This window comes from Castor canadensis, chromosome 12 (genome assembly GCF_047511655.1).
Source record: "Castor canadensis chromosome 12, mCasCan1.hap1v2, whole genome shotgun sequence".
In the NCBI taxonomy this organism is placed as follows: Eukaryota; Metazoa; Chordata; class Mammalia; order Rodentia; family Castoridae; genus Castor; species Castor canadensis.
In genome coordinates, this window is record NC_133397.1 from 63,725,869 (window position 1) to 63,742,811 (window position 16,943).

A 16,943-nucleotide genomic window follows, 5' to 3' on the forward strand; every position below is an offset into this window, starting at 1 on the left:
GGCAAGAGACCTCTGGTATAGGCAGTGCTATGTATCTGGAGAGGCAGGAGAACAGTGAACAGATGGTTGAGTTTTCAGAGAAGCACAAGAGAGCGGCCTGGAGGTGGGGAAGAGCCTATGGAGGGGACTGTGGTGACAATCAAAGTCAGGAGCAAGGAGAGCAGCATGGCAGACAGGTATGGAGTTCAGGAGTACGATTGCTTGTGTTTGGAAACTTGAGAGGTGAAATTGGCCTGAGACAAATCCAGTTGTAGGGTTGGCAGAGAGTTGACTGACAGAACCCTAAGTGGAGATAGCTATGAGCAGGACACAATGCTAGGGCTGGAGTGGGCCCCCAGATACTGCCTGAAAGTCACAAGTTACTAGATGAGGGGATCTTGGAGTGCTTTGTTGGGGGAAGATGAGCCTCTGAGTTGGGGAGACTCAGTGAGAGGCTCCAGATTCCCACTGGCACTACAGGATTAGAGATGTAGTAGCTGGTAAAGAGGGATACTCCTGCAAACAATAGCACAGACCCATACCCCAGCTCACCCCAGAACTGGATGCCAACAGGAAGACAGGGTCACAACCAGAGGCACCCTGGTTTCTAGGTTCCTGAGTTTTTAGGGAAAAGGCTATGTCCAGCCTGCGTCCCAAGCATGATATCTCTGAAGCATTGCCAGTCCACACCATCTTCTAGTACATGAGCAATGACCCATGGCGCACCTACCCTCAGTCATGTGTCTGAGGCCAGCCATTGCCATAAGAATTAAACGTGTCCAGGTCAGGCCATGAAAACCTCCTCCCAGTGCCTCACTGGCCACTGCCCTCTCTGCAAAGACCTGGTTCTAGAGCAAGTAGACCATGTCACTGTCCCAATTCTATTGACAAGGCCACATCCTATCCATCTGCCCTATGACTGTGCAGCTCCTCTACTGCAGAGTTTGCTCCATTTCTACCAGAGTCTCAGAATTTTTTATATGTGACACCTGCAGGCACCTGGAAAAACTTCCTCCTTTCTGCCTTTGCTTTGGCTGATCCGCCAAGAGAGCTTATATCCAATTTGAGCTGGCCTACTAGAATAGGATGACTCACATTGGCCCTGGAACTTCAGCCAACCTGGGACATCTCCACAACCAACCCCAGGAGAAACTTCTGGTCTACAGGCACATTAGAGAAATATAGGTATCTATTGTTGCTTTGGAGTGTTTTACATAATACTGTCACGGTCTGGAGTCTTACATGTAAGGAGGTACTCAGGAGCTTTGGGGGTCTGGGAGACAAGTGGACATCCTCTCACCTGGAACATGGGTCAGGATGAGGCATATGTGGGGGCTGTCAGGAGAAAAGGGAATGAGGCTTCCCAGGGAGGATATTTGGGCCAGACCCCAGGAGACTTTGTCCTCTGTAGGCAGTGAGGGCAGCTTCCCATGCTGAGGACAGAGAGATGTGGAGAACACTCAGGCAGGGAGAATGGACAACCTTGAGAGAATGATGGTCACAGCTTTGGGAAAATTTGACCAAAGTGGCCATGCAGGGAGAGACAAAGTAAGGCAGATAGCAACTACACTACTGGGCCAGCATCCTAGTTAGGTACCATAGATTCTAGTCAATGGACACTGGGGGAAATAAGTATGCTTTTAGTGGGAAGCAAATGACTGGAGTATAGTGTGTGCATGTGTGTGTGTGTGTGTGTGAACATCAGTGTTTACATGGAGCATGAATCTGAGATGGCAGGGATAGGAGATATTCCAATAGGCATTTGAATGATCCTGGCAAAATAAGGTCCCACATAGAGGCATGCACATTGCACACCACTCATGAGCACCTGTTTAACAAGGCCTACTGAGAACTAACATCCGGTGTATGCTGATTCTCAAGAGAGGATCCTCGCAGCAAACTGAGTCTGGCAAACAAAAAAGCATTTTTTTGTGATTTTCTCAAAGATCTTGTTTGACTTCTATCCTATGCTCCCAATGGTCTCATTGATGGGAGGAAGTCCCTGTCCAGTGTTCACAAACAGGCCTTCTGCATTAGCAGTGTGTCTTAGAGGAACACTTGGTCTGTCCATTATGTGACAGTCAAGACAATGAAATCCATGCCACCAGGAAGTACTTTGTGTTGCAGAAATTCAAGAACTTAAATGACTCAGTGGGAATGAACACAAGAAGGGTCAGAGATATCAGCCAGGACTGTGGCAAGAGCATCCTAGAAGCCCGCTTGGGAGAAGTCATTTTGGAAAGGTGAGACCTTGACTTAGGTGCTGCTTGCAGCTTCCTTGTGGCAAACGCAAAGCTGGGAGTGGCAGCTGGAACCCAAGACCCTGGTGGAGGCTGCTGGGATTTGGGATTATTAACTTCTAGTCAGAGCTATAATTCTGGTTAGTGCATGGGTTACATTGTCCTTATATACTTAAGCATTGTCTCCAACACTTGAATGTTAGAAGTTTAGAGGAACTAGGAATGTTGAAAGCAGAACTTGAATGTTAAATATGAAGCAGAAAATGAACTAGGCATGGGAGGCAAGGAGGGAGGGTTCCAGGCACAGGTGCATGCGCTAATAAGAGTCTGCATAATAATTAACAATGCAGAGACCCCAGTCAAGATAAGGGGTGAGAGGTTTGTTCAAACCCTGCCCTCTGTCTCCCCTTGTGCTTGGTGGTTACAGTGTCTTCTACAAACCCAGGGCTCTCAGTCACATGGTGACTCAACAGTGGTGTGGCTCTCTTGACTTTTCTGCTACTCTGTGCAGGTGCAGCTTCCTTCCATCACTGTCCTTATCTGATGTTGGATATTCTCCAGCCACAATTGAAGCTGAGGTTCCCTGTTCCCTACCATCTGAAAGGTGATGGCTATGCCCCAGCATTGCCTTTGTCAGCAGATGTGGACATTCCCCTGCCTGGTCCAGTGTGGTTTTCTCTGAAATAGTCTAGTCCAAGGTTGTTAGCATCTCAATAGAAATACAGAACATCTTTGAGTACACACATGCCGTCATCCAATGAATGGGAAGTCTAATTGAGCCAAACGGGAACAGCACCCCCATAGAGATGCACGTTCACTGTGACCCATGTGCTGAGTGCTCTTGTGACTACTGCCCATAACGGGGGATACCTTTAATCTAATCCGTTGCCCAATCCAAGCAGATTGGACAATGGACTTTCAACACTGTACACATGAGTATCTGGGAAGAAGATAAGATCCAAAATGCAAATGATCTGGGAGCCTACTCCCCACCACTTTGGTTGAGCTAATTATGGGACTGGCAGAAGGAAGTGTTGGTGGGCGATTGGTAAAGAATTAGCATCAGACTGGAAAATGCATTCTATTATTAGGTCTCTAAACTCTGAGTGAATTTCTCATTAATTTCTGAAATAAGTGAGACAACTTGTGTCTCTTACTACTATGGGATTCTGAATAAATATATTTTTCAAGTTAATGTGAGGAAAATTGGACTGTGATCACAACAAAGTTTTTCTGACTTTATGAGCGGACACAGATGCTTTGAAAGGGAATGGAACTGGTTCCACAGTTATCTCTGTCTCTCATTCCAGGACCAATCCCACATCTGTCCATGGGTCCTGACAACCTTTTCCTAGTTCCTATCCTTGCTCTGCCATATCACCACTGAGTGTACAGCTGAAACTATGACAGCGGTGTCCAGTAGGTACTGTGCATATACTAACCTAGGAGAACTGTTTGCTCTTATTTATGGTGGGAAATAACATACAAAAGCTGATTCTCCAATGATGAATTAAGTTTAATGGGAACAGCAGAGTATTGCAGTGGGGAAGACTTGAAGGAAAAATCAGGAGGATTATGTTAGATTTTTGAAACAAACTCTTGGTTATGAGGATTAAAATTCATGAGATTGAAGGATCAGTAAGCAGAAGAGAGCCACTCCCCACTTAAACAGTCACTGGACAGTTGTCATGAAGTATTTGCTGTAGAAGTATGTGTTTGCCTTTGGGCAAGGTAGCTCCAGAACCTTTTTGGGTAATATTTTTAGGGACGATATCAATGAGATCCTTCCTTCTTAACCCACCAGGTTCCTTTATTAACTTATTTATTTGGCTGTGATTGATAATAGTGACTCTTGTTGAATTCTGACAATTTCCAAAATATACCTGGATTTCGCTAACCAAACCATTTTTAAGAGCACAATACAGCTGCATTAAGTAAGTTCACAATGCTCTCTGATGAGTAATGTTTTTAGTGATTCTCTTCCATTAGTGCAGCCCTGGTTTCAGGGTCTCAAGGTAAAAGCTTCTAGAAAAATAAAAGAGTAATCCCAGGACACAATTATAGGATTGGGGCTTCCGAGGGCCCAACACCTGGCACACAGCATGTGTAGGAAAATTCTGGTTAACCCAGCTTTCCTGCCTCTGGGCAGAGATAAATTCTTTCTGGACTGGAAGTGATGGCATCTTGGAGATGAAGACAGATGCTGTGCAAGTAAGGGGAACAAAATTATAGTTTGGATTTGGAATGTTCTCTCATAGACTCGTGCTGAGTCTTGGTCCCCAGCTGGTAGAACTATCGAGTGGTGGTGGAAACTTTAGAGTTGGGGTCTAGATGGAGGAAGAAGGTCCCTGGAGATGTGACCTTAGGGGCAAATCTTACCGTTGGTTCCGTCCAATGTGTCTTCTCTTTTTTTTCTGACCATCATTAGATGAACAGCTTTGTTCTATCACATCCTTGCGCCATGATGTGCTGCCTCACCACAGGCACACACAAAAATTAACCAGCTAACTATTTAAGTTCACTTTTTAGATTATTTTGTTACATTAATAGAAATCTGTCTTATGCAGGCACTCTTTAAAAGGGGAGGAATTCCTAAGCAGAGCAGAGGATATTCAAGGGTCATGCTCTTAGCCTGAAGGTGCCCTCCCAGCCCAACCCTCCTAAATGCTGATGACTAGCAGCAGGGTTTTTGTTTTTTTAATTTCTAGTGCTGAGATAAATCCAGGACCTCATGCTTGCTAAACAAATGCTCTAAGACTAAGCTACATGCCTATCACTGGTTGATGGCTTCAGAGAGGTGTAGGCCAGCCTAATTCTGGCAAGATCCAACTCCCCTGGTGAAGTTACTGATTTGGCTGAAAAAAATTGGAATTCATTTTCTATATCACATCTTCAAGGTTTATGGGGATCCCCAAAATGTTGAGACCTTGCAAAACCAGATCATTTCTAAAGTGTCTTCAGTTGATACTTTGTGGTTCCAGTTCAATTCTCAATTACTAATTCATGGCAGGGGACCCAGAAGCCTGAAAGTTGGCCAGAAATTGGGCATTTGCTACAGATGTCACCATAAAGCATAAGTAAAGGAGGGTGATATAGCCTGGATGAAAAAAGTCTTATGATCAGATCCTGTGGTGAGAGAGTGAGTGGTAGACATGAGGCCTTGGTAAGGGAACATGGCAAAGGAGCAACATAGCACCTTGAGCTATCTCTGTGTCACTTCCTCAGTTATGGTTATTCTGACAATGAGATTTATGAAAAATACTATGACAGCTCATTTTTTCAATAATCAGTGTTAAGAGAAATTTTCCCTCCTTAGTTTTTGTGTTGGCCTAGCACAGGAGTCTCAGGTTACTGTTCTCAGAAGAAGAGTAAGAGAAAGAAAAAATAAAAACTTTGACTTTGAAAGAAAAGTGGGGGAAGACATGTCACTTTTGCCTTTTCTTAGAGTGTTGTCTTTAGAAAACTTGTCATTGCCAAAGCTTCCTCTGCCTCTTTGAGATGTGTGCATTATCTTACCAGCTAATAAGCCTCTTGTCAGCTGTGCCCCCAGGTGGGTGCCCTACTTGAGATGTAACCATCAAACATGGTGGCCCCATATCTCCCAGGCTCATGAGGACAAGAAACCTAACATGGACGGAGTTGCAAGTCTCCCTTGTGTGATGAAGAGGAGTCCTTTTTATGCTTTGCTTAGACATGGTTATAAGTGCCCAGAAAGAGTCAGGGTAGAACCCCGTGTAACACTGGGGCTAGGGACTTCTCTACTTAAGACTGGCTATTGTTGTTACAAAATAATGGAGTGAGCATATCTGGTGTCTGTGGTACAGGGTGACATTTTTTTCTGTCTTTGCCACCTCCTATATGATTGCCTTTGACGAGCCTCATACTGGGGTTTGACACTTGATCAATAATGAAAATGTTTCCTACCTCAGCAGAGAGATCTTCTGGATTGGGAGGAGATTTCAATTTCAATTTTATTTCACTAGGGCCAGAGATGACTTTTTCTGGGGGCTCCCCCATCAGGGAGCAAGGCTAGAACAAACACACATCCATTCTGCACCCTTTTAGAATTGAGTTCAGTGACAGCAGAAGTTCATAGAAGACTTGGACCCCATATTATCTGGAAAGAGAAATTCTGAGCATTTTTATTTCTGACATCCCTGGAAAGTGTCAGTTCCTATTGCTCAAGGCCAGTCTGCCCCCCCTGTGCCAGAGCAGGTTTGGCCAGATTAATGCAGGCTTGTGTCCCAAAAGGGTTTTGGGTAACCCAGAGAGCAAATCTGTATCAACCACCAGAGGGCGATGTTGCTTTGCAGACAATTTATAGGCCCCCCCCCTTCCCTCCTGAAGTCTTGAGGGATTCCCAGGGTTCTTAGCGTGGATAAAAATGAGTTTGTGAATTTGAAGAAAGAAGATGGAGTCCTTCTTAGCTACTAAGTGGGAATGGGGATGTGGTGAGGTGCTCCAAGTCCATTGGTCAGACTTGGAGCCGTTGACCGGCATCTAATACTTGTGGCCAATACCTTGGGTTCACATTTCTGACTCCTTCTCACACACACACTTTCACCAGGTCAGGCCCAGCTAAGATCAATACAAGGCCTTTATCTGCTGGGGGATTAATGGCAGTGTCAAGGCATCATGTGAAATGCCACAAGCAAGGGCCAAGGAAAGCAGGGGGCAGGTTGGCCATGGCCGTCCTGACCACTCAGCCATTCTGTACTACATGAGTCTCCAGATTTGTTCTACCCTGTGGGAAGGTGGTCCGGGGCATGCATCAACCCCATCTCCTTTGTAAGGAGAAGATCCTGAGCTCAGACAAGGCTCTGATCTATGTGACCACTTTCAGTGGATCCATCACTGGGGAATTTGGACAGCAGTGCCCTTTAACCTGGGGCCACAGGCCTGACCAAACTGCACTTAGGAGCCACATATTTTCACTTCCACCTGACCTCCTTGCTCAGCTCTTCCATCCTTGTGGCAAGCACCTCAGCATCTTTTCACTCAGTGTCCATCCAGACACAGGAGGGACCCCTACAGATGGGCCAGTATCCTCTTTCAGATAGCCCAGACTAGTTAGCCCTCTCTGGGGCTTCAAATTGTGGTGAAAAGTGCCAGGCCTCCCGAGAGACTGCTCATCGGGGAGTCATCTTTGCCCAGAACCACAAGGTCCAGGGCCTTTAGGACAATCCACTGAGCCATTGTGTGATTTATTTGCCTGTGAAGACCCCACAGAATTCTTTTCCTGGCCCTCCTCTCAAAGACAATGGATCCTCAGCCAGTCCTACCCATGCCACCCTATGAAGTACTCAGCTCACCCCGGTTCCCTGCCAGTCCCCTCAGTTAACTGTTAAGTTTTCTCGGCACCTTTCATCATGCTCTAAATGCTGAAGGGTGCACTTGGCCTTGTTTCCACTGAGTGAGCCCCACTAGCAGTGACTTTTTCCCTATGGTTCACTGATGTATCACCGATACTCTTTTTTTTTTTTTTTTTGTAGTACTGGGGTTTGAACTCATGGCCTCATGCTTGCTAGGCAGGTGCTCTACCACTTGAGACACTCTGCCAGTCCTCTTTTGTGTTGGGTATTTTCCAGATAGGATCTTGTGAATGGGTGATCTCTGCCTCCTGAGTAGCTAGGATTACAGGCGTGAGCCACCGGCGCCTGGCTCACTGATGTTCTTAAGTGCCTAAGAGAAGCCTGGTACCTAGCAAGTGTTCCTGCAGTGTGCATTGAATGTGTGAAAAAGAGACAAGAAGATTGTGCAGGCCGGAACTAGAAGGACTTGTGTTTATTGTGAAGCTATAAAACGTTACCATAAAGTTTCTCCTTCCTTGTATGTCCCTTGCAAGAATCCTATTTGCATTTGTGATTTTATGTTCTGAAGGAAGAACCCAAAGTGTTGACACCTCAGGCTCCTCACAACCAAGGTAAAGGCTGAGGGTGGAGCTACTTATTGGACACAATGTGGATTTTAGCATCCAAAAGATTGGGGCTTAAATCCTAGCCCTATGTCAGTGTGTGTCTTCACCTATCTGACCTGACCCTAATCTGTACAGTTGGCATATAAGTGGCACATCCCAATGACTCTGGGCACAGCAGCCACTCGATCCCTTCGAAAACCCATTCAGCATCTTCACTCTCAACCTTTAGCTTCCTTCAGACCCATCTAAATCCTTCAAATTCTTCTGTTTTTTATGAAGTCTACATAACATAAAATTAACCTGCTTACAGTGCAAAACAAGCAACATTTGGTGTAACCAAATATTGTGTCATGACCATCTTCACCAAGTCCCCCAAATCTTCTCATCGGCCCAAGAAGAAATTGCCACTTCTGTAACCAGAACTCCTCAGTTCCCTTCTCTCTCAAACCTGACCACCTCCAGCTCTCTGATAACTTCCTTTGGATATCTATGCTTTGCCTCAGGTCTCATGGCACAATTTGTTACTTATGTGGCATTCTCTAGTCTGAGGCTCCAGGCCCTAGATATGACTTAAAACGCCCCCGTCAGTGCACACAGAGGCGCACACTTGCCCAGCCTTGGACCTCTGTGCTGACTCCTTCAGGAACAGCTGTATCAGCCCAGCTGGCAGATGTGGATTTGGTCCAAGAGAAGGAGCTGAGAGGAACCGGTCAGAGTGGGAAGCTCCTCCCTCCCTCTGTGGCCTTTAGAGTGCTGACCACGCCTGTGGGCCTCAAAGTACAGGGGATCCTGCTGTCCCCTCTTCCTCCTGGAGGCTGACTGTCATGTTACCTACAGAAGGGGCTGTCCAGGATGAGTACTCATGTGCTGGTATTAGTCTTGGGATATAAGAAGCTCCCGAGTTTACTCTTATTTTTAACAGACATCCAGGCAATGTGGTACACTTCAAAGAAAGATGAAGTAGGCTGGAGGTATGGCTCAAGTGGTAGAGCAAGTGCTAGGCCCCGAGTTCAAACCCTAATACCAAAGGAAAAAACCCCCTGAATTCCAAGAATGGCCAAATACAAACAGAAAACAGGCCTTCCTTTCTACTCACAATTTATCTTCCCCAAACGGTCATCACCCCCTCTCCTAGAAACTCCAGTTTCTGAACCCACAGAAGTATAGGTGGAGGAGATGGAGAGTGAGTGATCTAGACCAAGAGAACAGTGTGCTCAAGGCTTCACGCAGAACGGATTGAACACAGCAGTCTGTGTTTGGGGAGTGAGTGTTGTGACTGGAGCAGGGAGGCCATGCTGCGGTCCTGGGTCTGAATGTCTGGTACTAGAAGCCATGGCCCCTGAGGGAGATTCTACCAGGAAGGGGCTGGAATTTTCTTGGCTTTCCTGGGTGCCCAGATCTCCCCCATCACTTTACTATCACATTGTGTCTATCCTGGTTCTTCCTTGGCTTCTCTGCTCCTGAAACCTGGGCCCTAGTAGGGTCTGCCCATGGGTATCTGTTTTTTTTTTTTTTTTGAGGTACTAGGGCTTGAACTCAGGGCTTTCACCTTAAGCCACTCCACCAGGCTTATTTTTGTGATGGGTTTTTCGAGATAAGGTCTTACGGAACTATTTGCCTGGTCCTGTTTTGAACCACGATCCTCCCTCCTGAGTAGCTAGGATTACAAGTGTGAGCCACCAGCACCCAGAATGCACATGGGTATCTGAATTAGTAAAACCACTTCACTACAATAGAATAAAACATCCAAAGCCAGAGAACACCTTGGTTTTGTCTCATGTCTGTCCCTGCCCTGTGTCCACTGGGAACTGCTGCTGGAAGCACTGGCTTGCTATGCTAGGAGAACTAGAGGCTGCACAGCAGAAGAGTGGCTGTATGACCTGCATCTCTTGGCATAGAGGCTGTCCTGAGTGGCCCCCTTTGTGTCTAATACTGGAACTAAAAGGAGGCAAAAGACACTAATTGGGGAGAATGCTGTGTGTCAGGAGGTAGGGGAGAGGTGCATGGATGGTTGAGTTTTCATAGAGGCATGGAGAGGTCTGAAAGAGTTGGACAAGCATGTCTATTGGGTTGTGGTGGCCATTAGAGCAGGGGCAAGGAGAACAGCACACAAGGGACACAGGAAGACCTGAGGTCCTGGGCTACAAGTTACTTGCATTTGGAACCATCCCATAACCAGGCAAAGGGTCTCCATGGAGGTGAAATGGGCCTGTGACAAGACCAATTGAAGGACTGGTAGAGCATTGCCTTCGGTGGATCCTTCAATATGTCTGTGTGCCATAGGTTACTGGCTGAGGGGCTCCGGGACTCCATTAACCAGGGAGAGATGAGCCTCTTGGTTTGAGTACCCAGTGAGAGGCTTCAGATCCACACGGGCATCCCAGAGCTAGAGATGAAGTAGCTAGGAAAGAGGGACAGTTCTGCAAACATTGCACAGACTCACGTCCCAACTCACACTTGTATTGTAGGACCACAGCATGGCATGGTCACACCTGAGGCATGCTAGTCTCTGCAGTCCCTCAGCTTTTGGAGAAAGAGGCTGGATCTGGTCTGCATCCAGGGTGGCAACCTTGAAATCCATTAATACACATGCTCTCCCTGGACATGCAGAAATGCTCCATGCCTGTCAGCCCTCAGTCATCTGGACCACGTGATTGTCCAATTGCTGCCATGAGAGGTCAGGAAATTCAGGTCAGGCCATGAAAATCTCCTCCACTGCCTCAGTGGCCACTGTCCTCCCGCTCTGCACAGACCTGGTTCTAGAGCAAACAGAGCCATGATCTGTGAAGGCCTTGTACCTAGCCTGGGCTGACCTGCTGAAACAGAGAGAAGCAGAGTGGCCCTGGCACTTTAGCCAACCCAGGATGTTCCTACAACTGTTGTGAGCCAAGCCTAGGAGGACCTTTCATTAACAAAATACATAACAATTACTACTTCAGAGTTTTTTATGTAACATTACCATAGTATTGGACATGTAACACAGATGTTTCAAAAAGACAGAATGGAGCAGAGCCCACAATGTCCATACTTTGCCATCAAGCAAATAAAAATCAGATGTGCACTGCAAATGAGATTTTACCATTGTACCACTGAAATATCAGGGTTTGTTATTATGGCAGTCAAATGCTAACTGATACACAGAGAAACAGAATCATAGTCTCACTTTCCAGAAGGGAGGTAGTACATGAAATGAACTGTGGGGAAAGCCACTAACCTTGCTATTGGACCTATCAATGATTCACCTGTCTTCTGGAAGCCCATATGCTGGTAGAGGGCAATTGCCCCATGTTGTAATGCGCTTGTATCAAGGACAACTTCACTGTAGCGCTGGTCTTGGGCAAACTGGAGGACAGTCCTGACCAGAGCTTTTGCTATCCCCTCTCCTCTGTGCTTCAAGGCCACAGATAGGTGAAAGAGCTGCACCTGCTTTCTCCCCAGTGGGGGATCCCTGACAGGTAGAGCACCCACTATACCCACCACTTGCCCCCCATGCTCAGCAACCCAGAAGCAGGAGCCACATCCACTCAGGTAGGACTTGGTGATGTCAGCCATGTCTGTTCCCAAACAAGTGACCACATACTGTCTCCATGGGTATCTAGCTAGGAGCCACAGGAAAAGTAGCAAGGCGAAGCTGCACACAATGGCCAGGACCCAGGAGTTATAGACCAGGAGTAGAGAGAGAGGCACCCCAAGTAAGAGCAGGAGCGAGTGGGGCAGCATCAGCATGTGGTAGAAGGTGGCAGGGATGTATTCCTCCATCCCCCTGGAGAACAAGTCCAGGACCTGTTTGTGATCACTCTCCTGGTATTTTCGGATGTGATAAGGAGACATGGGGAGACTTCTTTGTCTGTGATCTCAACGTCTATGAGCCAAGGCCAGACATGCCTGCACACCTTCTCTGTGGCCCTGTAGAAGAGAGAGGAAGTCATATGAGTTTCCCACAGAGCAGCTGGCCTCCCAGAAACCATGAGATCCTGCTCAAGGGTGTGTCTTTCTGCTATCACACAAAAGGAAGCCCGAAACCACCCAAAGAGAAGATGTAGAGCCAGAAATACCTGATTGGAACCCTGATTCCTTCCCTTTCAGGCTGAGTGAATTTGGACATGTCACTTACACTCTATGCAACCCTGTGCCCTCATCTGCAGAGTAGGGTAAAATGACATCTTCCTTATAGGTTTGTTTTCAGGATTTAATACGGCTACTTTTTTATTATAATTTTTTATTAGGATATATTCATTATGTGGGGGGAATTGCAGTGACAACTCTGATCTTATATTGCACATTATTTATATTGCTCCCATCATCTCTCCCCTTCAGCCCCTTCCCGACCCCACTTAAAGCAATTGCAAGAGGTTTTTAAAATTCTGTTTCATATAGGTATGCAAAGTCCATCAACCATATATCATCACCTTAATTTCCTTCCTTCACCCTCCTCCCTACCACTAATACCCACCCCCTGCATACACTGTGCCTATTTTATAGTCCTTGTTTTCATTATTGATATTTGAGTTGTTGTTCAAAGGGGTGTCTCATTGCATGCCCACTGTGGATGAGCTTTACTTTGATTTGTTCAATCCCTTTGAATGCTCTCCCTTATCCCTTTACCTCCCACCTCTCGTTTTTCAACAGCTTTCAGTACACATCCTTATATCCTCTGCCTTCACATCTTATGGTATGCAGTATTACTGATGCTCTGTCATTCTCTTTTCCTTTCTCTCTTTCCCCAAGTTCCACTGTTACACACATGTTCTACAACTGAGTTTGTATATCATCATGCTTCTTTTTGTAAATATATTTATCCGTGGATCTGTCGTCCACGTATGAGAGAAAACATGCGTCTTTTGTGTTTCTGATCCTGGCTAACTTCACTTAACATGATGTCTTCCAGTTCATCCATTTACCATCAAACCCCATGTCATTATTCCTTGTGGCTGAGTAATAGTCCATTGTGTATCTATACCACAATTTCATGATCCATTCATCAGTTGTAGGGCATCTGGGTTGTTTCCAAAGCTTGGTTATTGTGAATAGTGCTGCAATGAACACTGGTGTACAGGTGTCCTTATGGTATCCTGCCTTATATTCCTTTGGGAAGATGCCCAGGTGCATCACTGGATCATACAGCAGCTCTATCTTTACGTTTTTTGAAGAAATCTCCGTATTGCTTTCCATAGTGGCTGTACTAATTTGCATTCCACCAACAGAGTAATATGGCCACTATATGAACCACTGATAGATACAGTTCCTTCCCTTCCAGCCTCCTTTCCGCCTTATGACAAGCACTCTAAAGCTCTTCGCACATTGAGATGGCACTGGCAAAAGGGCCTCCTGTGTCCCAGCCCTGTTTCCTCTTTAGGAACCATACATTGCAGAATCCTGCATTCTCAAATAGAAGTGTCAGCAAAGCCTCATTTGCCTCATAACAAAGATTTAGGCTGCTGAGAGGGCAAAGCCCCATATCGTACCATCCTTAAATAACCAGAAGCTGTGGGATTCCAGGCCTATCTTGACACCCTGACCACTCACCTGAAAACACAGAGTTTAGGGTGACCAGGATGACCTCAGCCTCTGAGTGGCGTTCAGGAGACACTGTCTAAGGACTGAACCATCTCTGTGGATCAGTCCTGTGTTGACATCTCATTGGCTGGCTCCTGGGTAATCATAAAACCCAAGGTGAAGAGCTGGTAAGTAACAGAGCAGGAACCCCAATTTCTATTACCTGGTAATTCCCAGGGGATTATCCTGTAAATGTGCAGGCTCTGGGACAGCCCAGGGTGCTCACTTTTGTGGGATGCCTGCCACCCTCTTCCTGTTCCCATTCAGACATCAGCATCTTTCATCTGGCACACTCAGTCTGGTCTGAGGGTCATGATGGTCCCCTGTATATACTTGCTAGAAGCCTTGGGACTGTGCTTCACCCTGGGCTCTGTCAACATGGGCAACAGTCCAGGTCCGCTGACTCATCAACAAAGTCCCGCACAGCTGGGTTTCTCCCTGCCCAACTGTACTTTGCCCTAGGTAACAGATCCTGGAGGTTCCCCACACTGCCCTCTCTGCCTCTCCTCCTCTCCATCAGGCCCTCACTCAGCAATGGGGTTGACCCTCTGCCTAGCTGCAGGTGTCCATTTGAGCCTCAGACATCCAGCTGAGAAGCCCAGAACAGTGGGTAGAACCTGAACCATCACACTGGTCACATGTGTTAGCTGAGCAGCACTGGGCTAAGACAGGCAAAGCCCCAAAAGAGAACAATTCTTTCTCCTTGAACTCTCCTCCGTGGGAGGGATGCTTCCCTGCCCTACAGCACCTCAGTCTCTGCCCTCGAGCTGTAACCTGGCACAGTCCAGGCTTTCTGTTCTTATGGCTCCTGATGCATGAGGATAAGGAATCCAGCATTTGCTTATAGCCTTAAGCTCATGATTACCAGAAGTTGTGGGATTCCAGGCCAGGGACCCAGTGGGCACTGAGGGTGATGAAGAGAAGTGGACGATGTGAGTTTTACACGGAAGGAGCTCCTCAGGTGTTTTTACGGCCTGGGAGATAAGTAAATGTCCACTCAGCTGGGACAAGGGTCAGGACAAAGCACATTCAAGAGCTGATAGGAGAAGGTAATAGTTTCCAAGGAGAACATTTGGCCCAGTCCCAGGAAACTTTGACTTCTACAAGAAATGAGGGGAGCTTCTCAGGCTGAGGGAAGGGAGGCATGGAAAACATTCACGCTGGGGGATAGCACAGCTTTCAGGTAAAGTTGGCCAACACACAGTAAGGGAGTGGCTGAGGCCCAGAGTGGCCATACTGCTACTGTTTGCTAGTGTAGATTATAATCCAGGCACACTAGAGGCCATAAATATGCTTTTAGCTGGGAAGCTATATACTGAGGTATTATTTTGTGTGTGTGTGTGTATGTGTGTGTGTGTGTGAGTGTGTGTGTGTGTGTGTGAGTGTTAACATGAACCATGAATCTGAGGTGGCAGGAATAGAAGATACTCCAAGAAGCATTTGAATGATCCACACAAAATAAGGTCCCCAGATATAGATATGCAGGTTGCACTCTGCACATGAGCACTATTTCAACAAAGCTTGCTGGGAACTAACATCCAGTCTATGCTGATTCCCAGGACAGGATCTTTAGCATGTAGCTGAGTCTGGCAGAAGAAAAAGTACTTTTGTAATTTTCTCAAAGGTCTTGTTTGCCTACTATCCTCAGTGCACACATGGTCTCATTGCTGGAAGAGGGACCCTGTTGAATGTTGACAGCATTAGCAATGTGCTTCCAGGAACACCTGCCCTGTCCACTATGTGACTGTCAAGAAAGTGAAATCTGAGCCATCTGGAGGTGCTTTCTGCAACAGAAATAGAAGAAGATAAGTGACTCAATGAGGATGAGCACAAGCAAGGGGTCAAAGGAATCAGCCAAGACTGTAGCAAGAGCGCATAGATTGCAGGGGGCAGAGAAGGGCTATGGGCCATTTTAGAAAGGTGAGGCCTTGTCTTAGGTGCTTCCTGCAGCTTCATCACAGCAAACTGGAAGGAAAGAGCAGCATCTGGAACCCAGGGGCCTGTGGAAGCTGCTGGGATTTGGGATTAACTTCTAGCCAGAGCTATAGTTTTACCTTTAACATAATTTTGGTTAGTGCATGGGTTATACTGTCCCAAATATATTTTAATATTGTCTCTACCACTTGAATGTTAAAAGTTTAAGTTGACCTAGGAATGTTGATTGTGGAACTTGAATACTGAATGATAAGCCGAAAGTGAACTAGGAATGGAGGGCAGGGAGAAAGGGCTCCAAATGCAGGTGAGTGCCCTAATGAGAGTCTGCGTAACATTAACCAGACAGAAATCCAAGTCAGGGTGAAGGGTGAGAGGCTTGTGCATTGTCCCTGCCCTCTGTTTCCCCTTGTGCTTGGTGGTTACTGTGCTTTCTGCAAACTCTGTCACAAGGTGACCCAATGGTGATGTGGTTCTCCTAACTTTTCTTCTACTCTGTGCAGGTGCACCTTATTTCCACCACTGTCCTCATTGGATGTAGGATGCTTTCCATCCATGATTGAAGCTGAGGTTCTCTGTTCCTACCTGCTGAACCTGTACATATTTTTATCTGGGAGAAAGATAGGACCCAGAGTGCAAATATTCTGAGTTCCCACCTCCCACCACTTTGGTTGAGCTTATTTTGGGACAGGCAGAAGGAAGAGGTAGATTGTTGCAATGATGGGTGATGGGAAGAAATTAGGAGGAAACTGGAGAACACATTTAATTTTAAGTCCCCTGAACTCTGAGTGAATTTCTCATTGATTTCTAAAATAAGTGTCTATTACTACTGTTAGATATCAAATGAACTTTTTTTTCAAATTAATGTGAGCCAAATCGGACCTTTACCTCCACAAAGTTACCCTGACTTCCTGGGAGGCCACAACTGTTCTGAAAGGGCATGGAACCAGTGCCTGAGTGATACCTGTCCCTTATTCCAGATCCAACCACACACCCAATCCATGGGCCCTGACATTCTTTTCTTAGAGCCCTTTCTTTTATTTTTTCTTTTTTATTGTTTTATTATTCATATGTGCATACAATGCTTGGGTCATTTCTGCCCCCTGCCCCCACCCCCTCCCTTACCACCCACTCCGTCTCCTCCCTTCCCCCCCAACCCCTCAATATCCAGCAGAAACTATTTTGCCCTTATCTCTAATTTTGTTGAAGAGAGAGTATAAGCAATAATAGGAAGGAACAAGGTTTTTGCTAGTTGAGATAAGGATAGCTATACAGGGAGTTGACTTGCATTCATTTCCTGTGCATGTGTGTTACCTTCT

The 16,943-nt window shown here is 46.3% G+C and overlaps 1 protein-coding gene across 3 annotated transcripts; it reads right to left on the reverse strand.

Annotated features, from left to right (window-relative positions):
- Positions 1-11,063: 11,063 nt before the first annotated feature.
- LOC109702888 (N-acetyltransferase 8F1-like) lies at positions 11,064-14,663 on the reverse strand. Of its 3 annotated transcripts, none has more exons than XM_074049984.1 (3): positions 14,558-14,663; positions 13,663-13,787; positions 11,064-12,042 (listed from the first exon to the last, which is right to left on the reverse strand). In XM_074049984.1, the coding sequence occupies exon 3, from the start codon at positions 11,965-11,967 to the stop codon at positions 11,296-11,298; it is 672 nt and encodes a 223-aa protein (XP_073906085.1). In that variant the 5' UTR covers positions 11,968-12,042; positions 13,663-13,787; positions 14,558-14,663; the 3' UTR covers positions 11,064-11,295. The 3 variants fall into 3 exon arrangements, with proteins under 3 accessions (XP_073906085.1, XP_073906084.1, XP_020043714.2); XM_074049983.1 differs by lacking the exon at positions 14,558-14,663 and adding an exon at positions 13,919-14,039; XM_020188125.2 differs by lacking the exons at positions 13,663-13,787; positions 14,558-14,663 and adding an exon at positions 13,856-14,061.
- Between the last annotated feature and the right edge of the window lie 2,280 nt (positions 14,664-16,943).